Source organism: Capra hircus, chromosome 7 (assembly GCF_001704415.2).
Source record: "Capra hircus breed San Clemente chromosome 7, ASM170441v1, whole genome shotgun sequence".
NCBI lineage: Eukaryota > Metazoa > Chordata > Mammalia > Artiodactyla > Bovidae > Capra > Capra hircus.
In genome coordinates this window covers 104,536,085-104,555,134 of record NC_030814.1, presented here as the reverse complement: position 1 = coordinate 104,555,134, position 19,050 = coordinate 104,536,085, and the positions used below count along the sequence as shown (strand labels likewise).

At 52.6% G+C, this 19,050-nt stretch overlaps 1 protein-coding gene across 4 annotated transcripts in view; it reads left to right on the top strand.

Moving 5' to 3' along the window:
- Nucleotides 1–17,879, top strand: part of SUGP2 (SURP and G-patch domain containing 2) — a 28,027-nt gene extending 10,148 nt beyond the window's left edge. For all 4 annotated transcript variants that reach the window (XM_018051466.1, XM_018051467.1, XM_018051468.1 and 1 more), the window contains exons 5-11: nt 4,418–4,905; nt 5,929–6,040; nt 8,946–9,466; nt 11,531–11,592; nt 14,325–14,461; nt 15,084–15,204; nt 17,610–17,879. In XM_018051466.1, coding sequence (XP_017906955.1) covers nt 4,418–4,905; nt 5,929–6,040; nt 8,946–9,466; nt 11,531–11,592; nt 14,325–14,461; nt 15,084–15,204 — 1,441 coding nt within the window. In that variant the 3' untranslated portion in view covers nt 17,610–17,879. The remainder of the gene's footprint in view (nt 1–4,417; nt 4,906–5,928; nt 6,041–8,945; nt 9,467–11,530; nt 11,593–14,324; nt 14,462–15,083; nt 15,205–17,609) is intronic.

The window sequence follows — 19,050 nt, the reverse complement described above, 5'->3', positions numbered from 1 at the left end:
TTCGTTTTGTCTTATTGCCTCTTTGCTTGAATAGAACGATTTTTTAAAATTAAAGTTTCTACCATGAATATTAATACAGCATTTGCTTATTAGAAAAGGAGAAGAAGAATAGAAAGTTGGGCGAAGCCACCTGTGCTCTTACCGGCACGCACTGGCATCTGGGGGTATTTGTTAGCAGTCTTTCTGCTCATGGGAGGCTCTCTGGTTTCTCACACAGTTGTAATTATGCTGTGATATACCTGCTCCTTTTACACAGGAAAGTGCTCATGTTTCCTGCTTTTTGAAGACATTTTAGATGGCTGTGTTTACTGGCCTGAAGAGTAGATGATCAGTTTATTCAGCCATCCCTCTCTGTTGGATTTTTAGAATGCTTTGTTTTATAATGACGTGCCCTTCCCTTATTTCTTAAACGTTGGCCATCATGTATTGGCTTGACTGAGTCGAGTCTTGGCTGCCCCCGTGGGGGCTGGCTCTCTCTGAGGCACGTGGACTCCCACTGTGGCATGTAGGCTCCGTAGCTGCGTGTGGGCTTAGTTCTCTGTGGCATCTTCGTTCTCCAACCAGCTGTTGAACCTCTGTCCCCTGTGTTGCACGGTAGATTCTTTTTTTTTTCTTTTAATTTATTTATTTTTGGCTACGCTGGGTGTCTATTGCTTCACACAAGCCTTGTCTAGTTGTGGTGCGCGCAGGCCTTTTCTAGCTGTGGTGCGCGCAGGCCTTTTCTAGCTGTGGTGCGTGCAGGCCTTTTCTAGCTGTGCTGCGCGCAGGCCTTTTCTAGTTGTGGCGCGCAGGGATGGCCCTTCGTTGCAGGGCATGGGTTTTCCATTGCTGTGACTCCATTGCAGAGCATGGTTTCTTGGCGCATGGGCTTCAGCAGTTGCAGTATGTGGGCTGAGGAGGTGTGGGCCATAGGCCTAATTGCCGCATGGCATGTGGAATCTTTCCCAACCAGGGATCAAACCCATGCCTGCTGCATTCATAGGTGGATTTGGACCAGCAGGGAAATCCCTGAATTTTCTGTTCTTGCTGTTGTACTAAAGATGCTTGAAAGGTAAAAATTTCTGTGTAACGATGCCAGAGCTTTGGTGGTAACCAGTATGATTTCCGGGAGGAGAGTTAGAAATTGTTATGGTTTTATTTTGACAGAATTCTTGAATTCACCAAGGTCATGTTCATATGTTGAATAAGATAGGCATATAACTTAAAAGTTAAAAAAAAAAAAAGCCTAATTGCTCCAGTATCATTTATTGAATACTTTTTATTTAGCAAATCTTTTGCTTTTTGTGCACTTGGTACCATTCTAAGCACTTTAGTGATTTAAGCACTAGCTGGCCGAACCCTCATAAACAACCTCTTGAAGTAGATATGTTGTCATCTTTACAGACAGATAGAAAACTTGAGGCTTAAAGAGGCCTCTTGCCTGGAGGCTACACAGCTAGTAACAGACAGAGCTGAGATTCACACTCAGGCACTGTGGTCTCAGCAGTGCTTAGGCTGAAGGAAGGAGGCGAGATAGCCTCAGACTGAGAGATGAAAGCAGGGACCAATTCCTCTGGGTAGGATGTCATGTAGACCTGAGAGACCCAGGGGCAGTGTCCAGGGGGTTGTCGAGGTCATTGGGCTGCAGGGAAGGGGCCCTGAGAGGACTGGGAACATGTGTCCCTGGCCCCGTGACCGCTGCACACTCCCCGCAGGCTCCCAGTCACTGACAGCCGGGGTGGTGGACAGAAGCCGAGCCAGGCTTGGTATGTGTGGTGGTGGTGGGCAGGCCTGCAAATCAAAAGGTAAGCATGTGTTTGAGGAAAATCAGCATCATGAAAGAAGATCACCCAACTCAACAGATCTGACACCTAAGACAGAGTTACTATAAGAAAAAGAAGATTATCTAAAAACACATATGTGATTAATAGTCTTAGATGGATAATAGCATGTTATATCCATGAAAGAGGAACTGCTTATTATGGAAAATAGCCAATTAAGGATCTTGGAATTGAAGAATGATTGTTGAAATAATCTCAGTGGTTGGCTGATAGAAGCAGCCTGAATGAAGAACAGATTAGGGAGCTGACTCAGAGATTTGATCGCCTGTGAACTCCTTCAGAATTGCCCAGAGCCTATAAGAAGGAAGAGTGTGCAAAGAAACAGTGTTAAAAAAAAAGTAAGCTTAGGGTTTTGGTGTATATGTTTAAATTCTAAAGTCAAAATGGTATTTGTATGTGATTTACCAAAAAAATCAATAAATGTTTCTGCCGTGATCCATTCTCATGCCAGTTCCACTCTTTTTTTTTTTTTTTTTTGGCCATACCAGTGCAGCCTGTGGGATCATTCCCCAACCAGGAATCAAACCCGTGCCCCTCCTACAGTAGAAGAGTGGAGTCTTAACCACTGGTCTGCCAGAGAAGTCCCTGAGTTTGTTCCTTAGAGACAGTCACTTTTAGTTCTTTAAGCTACTTTTAACAGTTAACTGTTATATCCCTAGAGATGACACACCGATACTGCTCTTTTTTTTTTTTTTAAATGCCTGAGCTGTGCGTCTTGTGAGATATTAGTTCCCCAACCAGGGATCGAACCCAGGTCCTGGCAGTGAAAGCACCAAGTCCAAACCACTGGCCCACCAGGGAATTTCCCAAAGCATTTTCTTTATAATGAAAAGTATATAATTCAAGCCTGACAGCAACATGGTGAAATAACTTATCATTATCACCCGTCCCATCTTACAGATGGAGAAACTGAGGCACAGAAAGATTCAGTAAATCTCACAGCTAGTGAGTGACTGCACTGGGATTTGAACGTGGCAGGCTAGCTCGGGAGTGCGCTGTGCCTTTGATGTTGTGCTCCACTAGAGCTGGGGGAAATGGGCTTGTGACTGATGTGTTGAACCTGCACTTGGCATTAGAATCGACCACAGAAAAGGGACTCCCGTGGTGGGGGTCCGGGTCACCTGGCATTTACTCCGCTTTCTGCTGTGGATAGGGGGCTGCATTTGACTTGAGACCTGGAGCATCCCTGTTGGTCCGCCTTCCCTCATGTGGGAACCTAGGCTGGTTAGGGTGCAGTCTTACAGGATGCTGCTGCTGCCCGGCAGAGTGTCTCGGGCAGCAGGGGAGCCAGCACAGCCTGCTCCCCCAGATCCAGCCAGACCTTGACTGTGTAGTGAGCATCGGCAGGAGCGCCATACAGAGCTGCCCGCCAGGGACACGCCACAGCACAGAGAGCTGCCAGCATCCTGCTGTGCCCTGCCACCTCGTGGCCAGTCTGGCAATGGGGAACCTAATCTAATACACGATCTCAGTAGCAGACAGTCCAAAAGCCTCGTGAAATACTGCCATACTCAGCAGACCCTACTTACTCTTTAACACAAACTGAAGTTGAATGTTCACAGAAACCTTGATATGAATGAGGTCATGGGGAAAATTACAGACCATCCCAGGAAAGGAAAATCATGTTGGCCACATTGTGCAATCCATAACTTGAAACCAACAACAGCCTAAATAAAACTGGCTTCTAATAACTTTTCATATGAAAGAGAATTAGAATTGAAATTAGAAACTCTTCAGAAGGAAGTAGCAGGTTGGGGGAAAGGTACAACCTTGCATGTGTTTATCAGAAATAAAGAGTGAAGATAACCATTCAATTCATGAGGCAAGGAAAAAATGGTGAAAAAAGCCCAGACTAGGAAGGAAGGGTTAATAGAGATGAAAGAAAGTGCTGATGAAATGGTCTGCAAAGTAAATAATGTGAAAGACCCCTCCCACGCCCCTTTCTCACCCACTCCTTAGAGCAAATTCTTGTTTACTTTTTATTCTTTCAACCTGTGTGGAAAAACACGAATACACATGGGTGTTATGTACACAGAGGCGGCTTCATAGGGTACGTTTCAGTGCTCTATTTCTGAGCTTGCTCTCCACGGGCTGTATCATGGGTCTCTGTGTTAGTACATGTAATGTCAGTGCATGTAACTCAGACTCCTCTTTTCTGGACTCTTCTCCTTATGCCTCTGGCACGTGACTTCACATCAATGGCACACTGTCCTTAATGATGTAGTTAAAAGGTCGCTGAGTATCCGCCATTTGAAGGGTTTCACCTCCTGAAGGCAGTGTCTGGGAGCAATCCCTGCCATTCCCTGGCAGCACAGGGCTTCCATGTGAGGCCGCCAGGAGCTGTGAGCTCCTCCATGGTGCTGAAATCGAGGAGGAATCAACCAGTGCTCCATCAAAGCTCCTGATGACCCTGTGGTCGCTCTGAGCAGGACACATGACTAGGGCCCAGCGCTGGGCCCCTGGTAGAGCTGGGCAGAGCCTCTCCATCAGCAAGGAGGCCACCCAGTAGAAAGGGTTTGCAGAAGTGCATTTACAGCAGCAGTTTGGTTGTGCTGGTATGTTCACAGATGTCCTGCTGTTCCTGTTTTGTTACATAGGTTTTTGTCTGATGACAGTAGTCTGGAGTATAAATATTACAAGCTGAAGCTGGCAGAAATGCAGCGGATGAGCCAGACCTTGCCAGGAGCAGATCAGAAGCCAGTGGCAGCAGAGTGTGCGGTCCGGGCTATGCTGTATGCCCGGGCGGTCCGGAGCCTCAAGAGGAGGCTGCTGCCAGGGCGGCGGCGGGGGCATCTTCGAACTCAAGGGCTCCGGGGCTGGAAAGTGAGGAGAGCCACCACCGGGACCCAGACCCTACTCTCCTCAGGCACCAGGCTGAAACACCATGGCCGGCAGGCTCCGGGCTCCCTGCAGGGCAAGCCGCCCCAGCCAGACAGAAGTGATGCTGCCAAGGACTGCCCCCCAGAGCTGGCTGGACCCTCACCTCGGGACCCCAGCCCTGAAGCCTCCGGCCCATCCCCCAAACCAGCAGGCTTGGATGTCTCCGAAGCCCCTCAGACCTCTTCTCCCTGCCCGTCTATTGATGGTGAGTGCTCACCCCTGCCCCTATCCTCTGGGCCCCAGCCCCAACTCTGATCCATCTCCAGGGGTCTCTGCAGAGGCAGGCAGCTTCTGTGAGCTGGGCAGGGCAGGGCTGGGCAGCAGACGGCAGCAAAAGGGACCCGGCCAGGATGGCGCACACGGAGGCATGCTCCTCTCGCCTCCCCATGGTCTGGCCCTGGAGTCCTGCTGCCCCTTCCTCTTGTCCTGAGCGTGGAGCCAGCACGCGTGCCGCCTGCCGAGTCTGTGCTTCCCTGCGCAGTTCCCCTTCTGGCCAGCAGGGTGTGCCACGTGCACGTGCTTGGGGCCTGGAGCTCCTTGATCAGATTCTCTCTTTTCTTGCCCCTTGCGCTTCTCATAGGGCTGCCCTGGTTCTCGTTCTGTTTCCTCTTTCCTGCTAAGCTGTCTCATTTCCTTCCTTAGAGTTAGGTGACTTGCAGTTTCTTCTGTTTCTCCCGAGCATTGCCTTCTCCTTCCACAACAGGGCTGCCCTATGGCCAGTGCTTCCCCTCAGCACTAGATGGGAATATAGAGGGAAAAACATTTTTCTAGTTATTGCTGTGTAACAAGCCAGTCCAAACTATGGCTTCAAAGAAAGCATCGGGTGTTGTTTCAGGTCGACTAGGCTGGGCCTGCTAGCTGCAGGCAGTGGCCAGTAGTCAGGGACTGTTTGTTAGCTGAGGAGATGAAGCTTGTGGGCTACGTGCCTGTCACCCCCCAGCAATAAGCCTGATGGTTGGATTGGGTATCCAGGAGACACAGAGGAGGTGCTTGAGGCGCCTCAGGCCCAGGCTCCACGTTTCTGTCACAGTCTCAGTCAGAACGCGTCCCAGGGCCAGCCCCAGTTCAAAGGAGAGTCTACCTCTGCTGGGCAGAGCGGCAGAGGCACGTGGCGAAGGGTAAGACCACAGTGACGGGCCGTCTTTGTAATCAGTCTCCACAGCCCCATGATGTTCACATGGAAATTGCCAGCTCAGAACCGGTTCATGACAGTTGCTTTATTTTGTAGTTGATACGAAGACAATGGAGACTGCAGAGAAACTGGCCAAATTTGTTGCTCAGGTGGGACCAGAGATTGAACAGTTCAGCATAGAAAACAGCATTGACAACCCTGACCTTTGGTACGTACCCATCACACCCCTTTGATTTATGGTCACCTCATGAGTGTCCTGAGAGCCCATAGAGGGTCGCCGCCAGGATAGATCATGACTTCTCTTCCACTGAACTCGGGGCTTTTCGGGAGAAGCATCTGTCTGGGGTTGTTGGAGACCTGCCCTCGTCTGGGGCATCAGGAAAAGCCGTCCCCAGAGGGAAGTTTAAGCTGGATCCAAAGGCTCAGTGGGTGTTGGCCAGGGGAAGGGGAGAGAACGCCCCGGGCAGAAGGACGTGAAGGCTCCCCAGAACCTTTGCAGAGGCAGAGAGGAGAGTGTGCTCGCCCGTGAGCCTGAGGAGGAGGGCACTGTCCCTGCTGGTGCTGGCAGCTCTGGCCGGGCTGAGTGTGCTGCTCGTGTAGCACGGCAATGGGATTTGGTCCCAGTGTGAGCAACAAGCACGTCCACGTATTGGCTTGGCACCCTTGTCCGTTCTTCAGTGGGGTAAACATTCAACATTCTATAGCCCAAAGGCCACAGAACCCACTCTGCCTGTGGGGTGCGAATTCTCCTGAAGGGGGAGGTCGCCTGAGGGCCATGTGTTCTCAGTGCTGAGCCTTAACGTGGCTGAGCTCTGCTTGGAGTGGGTGGGATTCCCATGCTATCTAGATTGCATTCTACAGCCAGCTAGGGCTTCTGGACCCTTGCCCTGATCCCAACGTGCTGGAGAGTTGTGCCTTAGTTTACTTAAGGATACGGTTAAAAATTTTACATTTCCTGGAACATTTCTGGGAGTCAGTGTGTCTAGGCTCTTATAGCAAATTTGGACGTTGAGTAGGTCCCCTGCACTGGGTACCTCTTGCTTCCTGTGAGACCCAGACCAGCCACATGGAGCACTGGTGACCTTGCAGGTACTCAGCCTAGTACTGCCTTTGACAGGCCTGGGGGCTGCTGGGCTGCCACTGCATGCAGGACCTCACACTGGCAGGGCCAGGCAAAGGGGGCAACTCGGTGAAGGGCAGGCGGGAGCATTTCAGCAGCTTTCTCTTTTCTCCCAGTGCAGAAAGAGAACTCTGCATTGTCCTGCTTACTTGGCACTGGCAGGGTTTGGCGTTATTCCTCAGTCCCTGTGGCAGCCTTTTCTGAGCAGTGTTCCTCAGAAGATGCTGTCCGCTCTGTGCCCTGCAGAGAGAGCTGGGAAACTCCAGCAGCCTCAGTGGGGCGATGCATTCTCGCCCCCAGTGCTCGTAGGATAGTTGGAAAATGACTGCATCCAGCACCCACCTGTTTAGTAAAAGGCAAGATGACTTTGTGTTGCTTTCCCTTAGAAGAATCACACCTGTAATGTGTTTAGTAGTTGCTTCAGTTAATTCATTTTGTGTTTGTGGTTATGTCATCAATTTGACACAGTCAAGTTCGTTTGTTTCTGCTGAGAATCTATTTGGAGATTTTTTTCTTTTTCAATTTAATTTTTAAAATAAGTACAGAATTTGTATGGCTCTAAAGTAAAAATTACAAAAGCAAACTCAGAGAAGTCTCATTCCCCAATCCATCAATAATAAGAAGCCATTCTCACTCACTTGTAGCATGTGTGTGAGTATTTCTCTCTCAGCTCTTACAGCACAGGCAGGTTTCTGTGTGTAGCAGGGGCTTTGTGCCTCGCTTTCCCCCTCACAACACATCCAGAAGCCCCTCCGCCTGTCCCACCCGTGTTTTCGCTCTCCAGCCTGTTGTGTTGTGCTCCCCGTGCAGCCACATCTCGCTCTGCTCCCAGTGTGCTTGAGTTATGGGTCAGCTTCAGAATGCAGTTGAGAGGCTTTGCTGCGGCCAGGCTTTGCGAGTGTGCCTGCCAGCACAGGCGCACAGGCGCAGTGCCTGCCCCGGAAGATCCCGCAGCCCTGCTGGGCCCACATGCCGCAACTGCTGGAGCCCAAGCGCCCTAGAGCCCCTGCTCCGCAGTGAGAGAGGCCACCAGAGTGAGGAGCCTGCCCGCCTCGGAAGAGTAGCCCCTGCTTGACACAGCCAGAGAAGCCTACACACAGCAACAAAGACCCAGCACAACAAAAACAAATAAATACGCCTTGGAAAAAACGGAGTACAATTAAGAGATCTGCATGGGCTGGACTTGCAAAGGGATCAGCCTGCCTTTGGCAGGAATTTTACTGCATTCTTCCTTGGAAAAGAAGAAACATAAAAGAAACAGCTTGTTCAAAGTCCGAATTCTTACTTTATGGATGTACAAAGTCCAGGTAGCTACAAGATTACCCTGGTAGGAAGAATTGACTCCTTTATGAGGCTGAGTTGTCCTTTCCAAGAACAAGGGCTGTCTTTCCTTTGGCCCAAGTATATTTTGTGTGTTTTTGGTTTCTCGGCACTAGCCACACCTCCAAGCTATGACTAAGGCCATTGAACTCTTGAGGTGCAAAGAGGCCTTGTTGCCCCCATATTCACACGGCTTTGTTGCGGGACGTGAGGCAGGAGGTGCTTTGGTTGGCACACCTTTCTCCATCTCATGGCTGGAGGGCAGGAGGAACAGAGCACAGGCCACACGCAGGCCTAGAGTGGCCGGTGACGTAGAGAGATGAGGTAAGGCCCGGGCCGGATCTCCTGGCTGTGGTGGTAGAGCTCGTTCCAGCGTGTTCCCTGACCGTCCCTGCATACTTTGTTCCTCCAACTTCCTCCCCAAGAAAGCAGTTAGGGCTCTTATGTTTCTGCTCCTTTGTAAAATTACTAATACTCCTCAAACTTTCTGTCTCATTGTAAGGCTTACCATCAAGAAAGAAAGGCTGACTTTCTACCACAGCTGGAAGAAAGCGGTCATGTATCTGCTGCTTTGTGCCACCTCCAGTTCTGTCAGGTCCATTTGGACAGTTTCAGCAAATAGGAAAGTTTAGAGAACCCTCTGGTTAACCAGTGTATCTCATCTTTATCCTAGGTTTCTACATGACCAAAATAGTTCAGCTTTCAAATTCTATCGAAAAAAGGTATTTGAACTGTGCCCGTCGATTTGCTTTACGTCATCTCCACTGACCCTCCATGCCAGTGAGAGTGCCGATTCTCAGGAGAGCCCGCTGGAGCCCATGGAAGGAGAAGGAGAGTTTGAGGATGAGCCCTCTCAGCATGAGGCTGAGCTGGAGAGCCCAGAGGTGATGCCTGAGGAGGAGGAGGAGGAGGAGGAAGAGGACGAAGAGGAGGACGAGGAAGGGGGTGAGGAGGCCTCCCCTCCTGAAGGGGCCTCCAGGCCGGCAGAAGGGTCCAAGTCTGAGGGCTCGGAGGGCAGCCCCCCCGCTGATGGCCTCCTGAGCGAGGTGGCCGAGGACAGCCCGGCTGGCGGGCCTGCCCTGTCCCAGGCCTCCTCAGGGGCCTGCTTCCCCCGGAAGAGGGTCAGCAGCAAGTCACTGAAGGTCGGCATGATCCCAGCTCCCAAGAGGCTGTGTCTCATCCAGGAGCCCAAGGGTGAGTGCCTGGGTGTTAGTCCAGTGGCCTCAGCGCATCTTCTGTTTAATACCTGAGGAGGAGTGATGCTCGGCTGGGGGCCGTGGAAAACTGTGGAGACATGGCCTGTTCTGAGGAATGTACCTGATCCCCCCAACCCAAGTCTAGCTGCAAGATGACTGCTGGCCCCTGTCACCCCTTCTGCCTCTGATCACTCCAGCTAACCTTTGAGGATCCCCCTAGGACCAGCACAACCAGGGGCTCTTTGGTCTTGTATTTTATTTAACCTAGAATAGTCCTGTTGGTTTTGCACACAGTCCAAAATGTTCATGAGAAATTGCCGTTTCCAGTTGCTCCAGAGATGGCACTCTAAGGAGATGCTGCCTTTGGCTTCCAGCACCCCACATGTTGCTTGTTATTTTCCGTTATTGCTCAGCTTCCAACAGGGGGATCCTGGCTGTGGAAGAAACAGGCCTGGGTCGTCTTGGCAGTTAACTGCCTGTGATCTAGAGGGGTGCCCAGCTTTCTGAGCACTGCCCCCCTCCCTCCTGCAAGGCCCCAGGGTAGTGATAGCTGCTTGATGATGTTGAGGCAGGGGCCATGGAGCAGTCTGGGGCCGCAGTTAGTGGGGCCTGTGGAGTCCACGCTCTGCCGGCCTTGGCCGTGGGAGGCCGTCTCCTGCTCGTCTGTAGGGCGGGTCGCGGTTCTTGAGGTAATGGTTTGCCAGCACTGAAAGCGCACCCGTTCCCCGTGGACAGTCCGAGGAGCTCTGGCAGAGGTGCGCAGGCACTGCCGAGCTGGGGCTTCTCCCAGAAGCCCCTCTCTGCCCTCCGCAGTCTCCTCCCTGGCCCCGGCAGCCACTGACCACTTTCTGGCCTTGTGGTTTTGCCTTTTTCGGACTGTAAATCACAGCATGTGCCACTTTTGGTGGGCTCCCTGCTGCCCACCCAGGTCTCCACACAGCCAGGCCTGGGTTTCTTTTGTGGGGCTGATCCTTTGACGCTTGTGTGGGAGGAGGTGGTTTTGGTGAACAGTGCCCCACTGTGTATGTAGAATCTATGTGTTCTAAGTTATTGAGAACATCATATTCACACCCAACAGTATCAGTCTAGTTTTGCCTGCTAACAGTTCTCATGGTTTCTGTTGAGAAACAGTGTTGCAATCGATTGCTAACTCTCTACTAAGCTCTTCGTCCTTCAGAACTTACCAGAGGTCAGTATCACATCAGAATACTTGTTATGATGGCCTTCATGGGGGAAAAGTGAGATTCTTTGAATTTTAGAAGCTCTCAGTCATTTGATAGGGTGGTTGATGAGATAGTACCAGACCTGCTAGTCTCTCCTTTGTCAAATATTATAATAATAATATGATCTAGTGCTCTGTACGGAGAAGGCGATGGCACCCCACTCCAGTACTCTTTCCTGGAAAATCCCATGGATGGAGGAGCCTGGTGGGCTGCAGTCCATCGGGTCGTGAAGAGTCGGACATGACTGAGTGACTTCACTTTCACTTTTCACTTTCATGCATTGGAAAAGGAAGTGGCAGCCCACTCTAGTGTTCTTGCCTGGAGAATCCCAGGGACGGGGGAGCCTGGTGGGCTGCCGTCTATGGGGTCGCACAGAGTCGGACACGACTGAAGCGACTTCGCAGCAGCAGCAGCAACAGCAACAGCAGCAGTGCTCTGTATGAGAAGTGTGATTGTTTTTACTGGAAAATTCTGTGTGGACTTTATTTCTTTATCTATGGAACACTTGCAGAGACATGAAGAGGGCGCAGTGTCACAAATCAGTTATTTATTGAAGCAAAATGCCTTCCTGCAGTCATGGAAAGCAGTGCGTGTGTTGGGTCCGTCATCGTAAACGTGGCGGTCACACTTAAGGAGACTCCTCCAGCAAGGCAGTGCCTAGCTGAGGCCCTGTGCTCCTTTCCGTGCTCTGCGGGTCAAGCAGCTGGCCCCGCAGTGCAGCTCCTAGCCTGCTCTGCCGGCAGAAGGGCCATTAGCCAAAGCTGCAGCACGCTTGTCTTCTAAGTAATCTGGGGAAAGGACGTGTGTATTTGTATATATACATTTCTTTTGTCTTCCAGTTCACGAACCAGTTCGAATTGCCTATGACAGGCCTCGGGGTCGCCCCGTGTCCAAGAAGAAGGTGAGCATGGCTGGGCATCCTCACATGTGACACAGAGCTTGCCCTAGTTCTCAAGGGCACTGGCTGCAGGCTGTACTCACTCTGCAGGCCAGGTGTCAACATGCAAAGAACAACACACAGCCTTATCTCTCTTAAAACTGTTTTGCATTGCCCAGAGCACAGGATGGAGCAATTAGTCTGTTTAACGGATGGGTAAGGCCTGATGTGTGCAGTGGATCGGCGAGATGAACAAGATCATGTCTCAGCCATCGAAAGGTTCAGATTTAGTAGACTGTAATTGTGGTTAAAACAGTGCGCTGCTTTGCTGGTAAGCTGAGTGTGTGTGTGTGTGAGTGTGTGTGTGCGCATGCGTGTGCGAGTGTTCATTAATGAACCGGCACCGACACCCTGTGCTCTCTCTTCCATCTGCCCACCCAGAGGCGGCAGTGAGCAGGGCTGTCAGCAGCAGAAATGTGCAGAACCGAGCATGGTGGGTGAGGAGGAGCAAGGTGGGAGGCCTGATAGAAGCCTCAGGGCAGGCACGGGTCAGCAGCGAGCCCTTTGTGCCTAGAGTGGGGCGGTGGGGGTGGGGTGGTGAGGAAGTAGAGGTGGCAGCAGCCAGGTCACATGGGGTCTGTAGGTGGGTGTCAGCACTGTGCCCCTTCTTTGGGAGAGGTGTCAGGGGGCCAAACCACGATGGGGATTTGGGTAGAAGACCTGGCCATTATAACTACTGTGTGGAAAGCAGCCTGTGGGCTAGTGGTCCAGGCGGAGCTGGTGGGACTTACTGATGGACGGGATGTGGGCCAGAGAGAGCCAAGAAGAGTCCAGGGTGACTCTGGGGGTGTTGGCCTGCACAGTGAAGGGACCAGGGCTGCTGTTGCCTGAAATGGGGCGCCCCTGTGGGGGGTGGGTCATTGGAAGGAGACGAGAGCGAACCTCAGGCAGGTGAGGCTGGCCCAGGTCACCTGGGGCACGTGGGGACATCACAGGTCCCTAGCAGTCCAGGAGGTAAGTGGGGAACCAGGTGTCTCTGCAGGCATCCAGGGCTGAGGAAAGCCCGTGTGGTGGCTCAGACTGTTGTGAGTGCATCGTGCCGGTCTCGGCAGACAGACGAAGCGTCAGCGTGGCCTCAGTTGCAGCTGGGAGCAGGAACCCTCCTGTGCCTGAAGTGTGTGCTTTTAGCAGTGAGAAGGCGGCCGTCTTAGGCTCAGCCTGGCCATCTAATCTTGGCATGAGGTTCTGTTTGTGCATCTGTAAAGTGGGACAGTTGCACCTATCTTGTAGGTAGGAGATCCCGGGAGGATTAAATGAAATGGTGTTAGCCTAGTGTGCAGCCAGCTGGTATCCTGCCGCCGTGGGTCTCTCTTTGGGGTGACTGCTGACAGGGAGGAGGTCTCCTCGTAGCTCTCTCTGCACTCTGCAGCCTGGCCTCAGGTGCATGGCTTTGTTCTAGCCCCAGGAGATCGGGCAGGCTGATTCTTAGACACAGTTAAAAACTCACCAAGAGCTGTCTGGCTGAGTGGACCCCTGTTCCTCTTGTTGCTTCCACTTATGCAGCCTTCCAGAAGCGAGGTGCAAGCCTGTCCTTGGGGGACCTGTGGCCAACCTTTCCTGTCCCTTCTCCACCCTCTTCCCACCCACACTGGAACCCTCCCTGCTGTTCCTCGCTGCCTTGATTAGGACAAGGGAACCTTGTCCCTGGGAGCGCGTGAGCCCCTCTCAGTCTCCCAGGCCATAAATGGATTAAAGAAACAGGCTCAGGTGGCAGGAATTGTGAGCCTCTAGCTGCCTAGACTTCGCAGGACATGAATATTCATGAGTGAATGGAGATCCTCATAGCTCACACCGGGCAGGTGTCTCCTCCAGAGGCCTCTGGGCCTTTTCAGTTGTCTTTCCACAGCCTGCTCTGGAGCCCAGATCTCTGCCAGGGCTTCTTACTTCTCTACCCACAAGGTCATTCCCAGGCCCCATCCTTCCCAGCTGCACCCACTCTCAGCGAGGTCTGCTCTGTACTAGACATGGACCCCAGAGTCCAGGTAAAACCTCGTCCCTGCCCCTGGGAGCACTCAGAGCCCCAGACCTGAGAAGGACCAGACACACACATAGGTTTGGTAAGTAATGCCTGAGGGCTGCCCAGGAAGCTTCCAGAATGGAGTCGCTGTCCAGCATTTTGAAAGCTCACAGAAATGAATGAAACGATGAGAGAGGAGTGGACATCAAATAGAGAGGACCCTTTGAGACAGCTTTTCTGTACAGCCTCTCTCCATTCCTATCTGGCCCCTTCTGCCTTAGCCCTGCTTCCTCTCTGACTCTGGCACTCCAGGGCCTTCCTGCCTCAAGGCCTGTTCACCCAGCCTGGGATATGCCCCCTGATCATCACATGGCCACTTTCTTTATTCAGGTCTCCACTCTGGGATCTTCCTAGTCAAAATTTGGGGCCCAGCCCCTACCATCCCCGCACAAAGTTTAGTTCATAGTCTCCACACCGCAACAAGAGCGGTCGCAGCGAAGCCTGACAGACTGCTCTGGTTCAGTTCTCTGGGGACACCTCAAGCTGTGACCTCCAACCTTTACAAATATCAGCCCACCCAGGGAATGCTGCCAGGACCGTGACTTGATCTTGAGCCTCTAGGGGCATCAGAGGGGCATTGGGGTGTTAGTACTGGACCACGTCCAGGTGCAGCCCAGGGCAGACGCTTGATCCAGGTGCTTTGCTGCCTCTCATGTGCCACACTCTTCTCTCTCCTCAGAAACCCAAGGACTTTGACTTTGCCCAGCAGAAGCTGACCGACAAGAACCTGGGGTTCCAGATGCTACAGAAGATGGGCTGGAAGGAGGGCCACGGCCTGGGCTCCTGTGGGAAGGGCATCAGGGAGCCGGTCAGCGTGTATGCGGCAGGCGTCGGGGGCCGGGGGGTGGGCGGCTGTGCCCGGGGAGACAGGCTCTCTGGGGGGTTCTGGCCCTGAGTCCTCTGACCGGCACCCCTTGGTTTCCCGGTGTTGAGCGTGGCTTCTGGCAGGGTGTGTCCCTGTGCAGGTATTCGCACAGTTTCTGGCTGCGTTTGCATAGCCTTGGTCCCTGGCATTTGGCCATGTTCATTATGATCAGAAAAGCTGAGTGGTAATTCTGGGTAGGTACGCTAACAGCCACTTCCCTTTACCGGGAACCCACACTCAGACTAGCCAGGAGAGAGCACGGCCCACAGTTCAGGAAGCCCCACTAACGTGCAGCAAGCATTTCCGTTAAAAGTGAGCTTGGCACCTGCTAGGGAGGCTTTCTGCTGTAATAAGGGGCTGGCTTCTGAGCATGCTTCTCAGAAGGTCCACGGGCCTGCACAGGTGAGTGTCCCTGTCCCCACCATGAGCTCTGTCTCGATTTCCTCTTTCCCTTGCTGTCACCTGCGTGTGTCCCTCATGCTCCCGTGCCCCTCTGGCGGCTCGGGCTGTGTCCGTGCCCTGGTGGCCAGGCCGCGGGCTCAGGCGCAGCTAACTGTCCATTTTGCTCCTCAGGGGAAGCGCGTCGGAAGGGGAGGGGCTGGGTGCCGACGGGCAGGAGCACAAAGAAGACACGTTTGATGTGTTCCGTCAGAGGATGATGCAGATGTACAGACACAGACGGGCCAGCAAATAGGTATGTGTGTGAGCCAGTGGGGGCGCTCTGCCTGCGCTGACGTGCCAGGAGGTAGGACACCAGCACCAAGGTGTCAGTCCCCCCAAAATCATAAAACTCGGTGAGGGAAGCACTAGGGGTGTTCGGCTGTGGGTGCGTCCTGCCCCTCACCTTCCAGGTTTGGCTGAAGGAGCGAGCCCCACACTCGCCCTGCACGCCACCTGCAGCCTGTGGTGGGGCCTGAGCGCCAAGCCGTCCTGTGGAAACAAGCTGCCTCAGGAGTGGCCTTGTGTCCTGCCCGTGTCAGGGGCACCGCAGAGGACGCCACTCGTCCCTCGTCTCGATTTGAGGGTCTCCAGTCCTCCTCCTTCCCGAGGGCCTTCGGCCTATAAATATCCTTATCTTTCTCCCCTGCTTTTAGTTGTCTTCCCCACCCATAATTTCCAACTCAGTTTTGAACAAAATCGTTCTCTCCCTGAATAGATGAAAACCATTGGTGAGAAAGATAAGGCTTGCAGCAGCAATTACTCTTAAAACACCACCTCTGTCCCGGATCAGCCCTGGAGCCAGTGCCCAAGCAGGTTTGGTGTGTACACGGAAAACAGACATCTCTGCAGTTTCTGGTGTGGAGGTTCCACCCCCTGGCTTTTCTTTTTCTTAAAACACACAAAAAAAGGCCTCGTTTCCAGCCTGCTTTTGCCTTTCCCCTTCTTCCAAATGCTTCTGGCAGCAGGTTTTCCGCAGGTCTCTGCTGGCCCCACTCAGAAGGTGGGGTTGTCCTTGCAGGCACCAGCGCCCTGCGAGCGTTCGGGAGCCGGCCACTGTCAGGTTTCCTGTCCCAGGACACGCTGCGCTCTAAGAGCAGACTTGATCCCGAGACAGTCATGGATTGTGTCTTCTCTAATTCAAATAGGGAGTATGGATCAGGAGCAGTGAAGCCTGCGCCCTAGTCCCACAGCCTGCCGGTCTGGGTGCTGAAGCTCTTCACACACGTGGGTTCAGTGAACATGTTATTTATGGAGTCTCAACTCTTAAATGCATCCCTAGAGACTCAATGAAATTTCACCAGTGTATTCAGCAGCTAAAGTCATGGGGAGTAGTCATTACACTAATGAAACTTTCCCCAAATTTACATTCTCTTTAAAACCCACAAAGCAAACTAGTTTTTTTAAAAAACCACATATGGAGTATTTCCTGCAAAGGGGTAGGAGGTGTAAACTCTTCAAGATTTCGTTTTTTGCGTGTGTGGCACTGTAAAGAATTGTTTTATTAGGGCCTTTGTGCAGAACAGAAAGGATCCTCTTGGGGTGGGATCTGCAGCTGTTTGCTATTTCAAGACGTATGATTGCCGCCCCTTCCAGCTTCTCACACTCTGCCTCTTGCAGCTACATGTGGAATTCTCAGGCTGTGGGGATCTCTCAACCCTTCATCAGAAAGCAGCAGTGTTGAAGTTTTAAATCTGTCAAAATCTGAAAAATCCTGCTGATACTGTGAACTTGAGGGACAGAGCAGTGAATTACCCTATCAGCCACTTTTATCGGCAGTTACGAAATCCTCATTTTCTCAGATCCTCAGCTCTCCTGGGCTGTAGTCCCAGCCGCCTCTGGGTCTCTCTCTGTCTGGCCCGCACTCAGTGGCACAGCGTCGCGTTCCCACCTGGTGCTGCCTCTCTTCATGTCATGGGTAGTCCCCTGAGCGCTGCTTGCTTCTGGTCACTTCTGTTTTGGCAGACCTTTATGGGTGGACATGTTGGAGGTTCTTCAGCAGAGTTGGAATAGCCTGGTGGTCTGGTTTGGGGGAACCACCTGGGGGAATCACCTTCTTTCTTTTTTAATCCTTCCAGCAACCTTCCATGTTGGCTGTGAGTCAGGCAGAGTGATCGAACTCTGAGACGTGGGCCTGGCTCCCCGTGGCCTGTCACAGAGCATGCACGGCCAGCACACGCCCAGAGTTCTCGCTCCTCAAGCATAGCTTTGACCATCATATTCACTTTGTCCTAGTATGCTCTTTCTTAGCTTTCTGCTTTTATTTATAAATAAAATACTTTAGGAATTCCCAGGATTCGAGCCCTATTCAATCCACAGCCTCCTGCCACTCCTCCTGGGGGTGTCCTGCTTTGGCTGACAATGAGCCTTTGGCAAACGTCAAAGGGAACACCTACTTCTTGAGCCTGGAAAGTCCCGTAAACACTCAGGTGACATTTCTGTGGAGCTGGCATTGAGGCAGTCAAGGCATTGTGGGGGCTAGGGAGGGGCATGGCGGCGCGTCCTGTGCCATCTGTCAGCCGAGGACCAGCATGCTGGCCCTCCACGCCTGCCCTTGCTCTCTCTGGCAGAGGCCACTCTGCAGGGAGCATGCATGCAAGCAAGCGTGACGTGCAGCTGCGTAGCCTTGTCAAAGTCACAGTGTCTTTTCTGTCATTCTAGTTCCAGGGGCTCTTCCGTGAGGACGACAGGCATCCGGAAAGTGCTAACTCGCCACTTTGGGTGCTTACTGTCTCTGCCTCGTTTCCATCACTGGAAATCATATAGAGAATTTTAGCTTTTTGGTCTTTGGTAAAACCTAGAAGACATTTGTGATGTTACAAAATGGAAGTTTTGGGGGTTTGGGGTTGTTTTTTCTTTTTTTTTTTAATCTAAGAAGTTGTGGATGTTGTTAATCATTTAGCAGTTGAAATAAATGTAGAGAAAACCCGATTTTCCATGGTCTCCATTGATGCATTTTTCAATCATACTGGCCAGGGAACATGTGGTGGATGTGGTGGGGCCTACATGGAGACAGATTGTAAAATTGCTGCCTCTCAGGCATGTCCTTTGCCAGCTGACTGCCCCGCTGCAGCCAAGGGGCCTGGTGAGTCACAAGGAAAGCCTGCAGGGTGCCAGGGAGCAGGTAGTGATCAGGGCCAAGCATAGTGGCTGGGTCCACCATATTTTTTGTGGAGAACAAGGGGCGAGTTGCTGGGTACAGAGATCTGCCTTTGAGAGAGTGTCGGGATATGGGAGCTTTACCTGAGCTACCCACAGTTCACCTGCCCACCTCACAGCCTTCCCAGGGTTGGGATTCGAGCTGCCAGAGTTAGAGCAAGGCCCACTTGGGCTTCGCCCTGACTCCAGAGCCGGCCTGTGGAATATCTTGAGAGCTCGTTGCTGTTCCCATATGCTCTTCCCTGTCTGTGTCTGCTCGCCCCATCGGCAGCCCCTGGCCCTTCTGGTGAGGAGGGAGGATCCAGAATGCGGGCAAGCCTGGCGCCTGCAGGACCTGTGGGGACCTCCACCTGAGCGCAGCCTGATGGGCAGCAGCCTGCTTGGGCCAGGGTAGCAGGCAGCCCAGAAGGTCTGGGGGCTCCGTTAGCAAGTTAGGGGTGGAGGAGACGAGGCCCCTTAGGGAGCTGGGGTGGGTCCCCTGAAGTGCTCCTCACTGTCCCGGAGGACGCCCAGGAGTGACGGGGCCACGCAGTCAAGGCAGGAGGGCTTGCCAGCCAAGCAGCCCCACACGTGCTGTCCTTGCCAGAGCCCTGCAGGCGGTGTCTGCCCGCGAGAAAGCTGAGGACCCACCAGGGCCCCTCCCACGCTCCTCCTCCCTCTTGGGAGACCCCCTTCCCAGCTCCTTTCACTGCACGGGGCTGGGGAAGGTTACCTGGGCAAAGGCACACAGCAAGGTTCTCCACCCAGGAGAACTCAGGACGGTCTTCACCTCAGGCCTGTTTCCCCCTGCGATTTGGGGAAGATTTCTTTCAGTTTGGAAGGTAAAATTTCCTCTGCTACCTTGTCATTTAGGGCTGATTGGAACCTGAACATAACATTACCAGTGTGGATGGCCTCTCCCCACCCCTTCCTCCCCCCTCATCCTCCCCTCTCCTGGGAAGCC